The sequence below is a fragment of the Seriola lalandi genome, unplaced genomic scaffold (genome assembly GCF_002814215.2).
Source record: "Seriola lalandi dorsalis isolate HSWRI2012SDOR001 ecotype SW California unplaced genomic scaffold, Sedor1 jcf7180002013613, whole genome shotgun sequence".
In the NCBI taxonomy this organism is placed as follows: Eukaryota; Metazoa; Chordata; class Actinopteri; order Carangiformes; family Carangidae; genus Seriola; species Seriola lalandi.
The window spans coordinates 1-642 of NW_019484265.1; the positions used below are offsets into that span (position 1 = coordinate 1).

Here is a 642-nt window from a genome sequence, read left to right on the forward strand (position 1 = left end):
ACACACACACACACACACACACACACACACACACACACACACACACACATATATATATCTATAGATATATATGATAAAGTGACGTATATATGACGTCATGTGTTTTTCAGGCGAGCAGGAAGACAAAGAAGAAGGAGGGCGGAGCTAAAAGAGCTCAGAGAGCCTCTTCCAATGTTTTCTCCATGTTTGAACAAACCCAGATCCAAGAGTTCAAAGAGGTAAACTCACCTGTACGCCGTCACCTGACAGGTGTTTATTCTGTACTCACCCCCCTCCTCTCTCTGACGTAGGCCTTCACACTGATCGACCAGAACCGGGACGGCTTCATCGATAAGGAAGACCTGAAGGACACGTACGCCTCTTTGGGTTTGTAGCTCTGATCCAGATGAACACATGAAGCAGCAGGTGTATCAGACAGGTGTATCAGACAGGTGTATCAGACAGGTGTTCTGCCTCCTCAGGTAAACTCAACGTGAAGGACAACGAGCTGGAAGACATGTTGAAGGAAGCGACTGGTCCCATCAACTTCACCATGTTCCTCAACCTGTTTGGAGAAAAGCTGCACGGTCAGTATCACTCAGTACTACAGAGTATTATACAGTACTACAGAGTATCACTCAGTACTACAGAGTATTATACAGT

The 642-nt window shown here is 45.8% G+C and overlaps 1 protein-coding gene across 1 annotated transcript; it reads left to right on the forward strand.

Annotated features, from left to right (window-relative positions):
* Nucleotides 1-89: 89 nt before the first annotated feature.
* On the forward strand, nt 90-566 carry LOC111644702 (myosin light chain 5; the record flags this gene model as incomplete). Its single annotated transcript, XM_023393657.2, has 3 exons — nt 90-218; nt 291-366; nt 462-566. Coding segments are annotated over exons 1-3 (310 nt in total), but the record flags the coding sequence as incomplete, so codon positions are not given.
* Nucleotides 567-642: the final 76 nt, after the last annotated feature.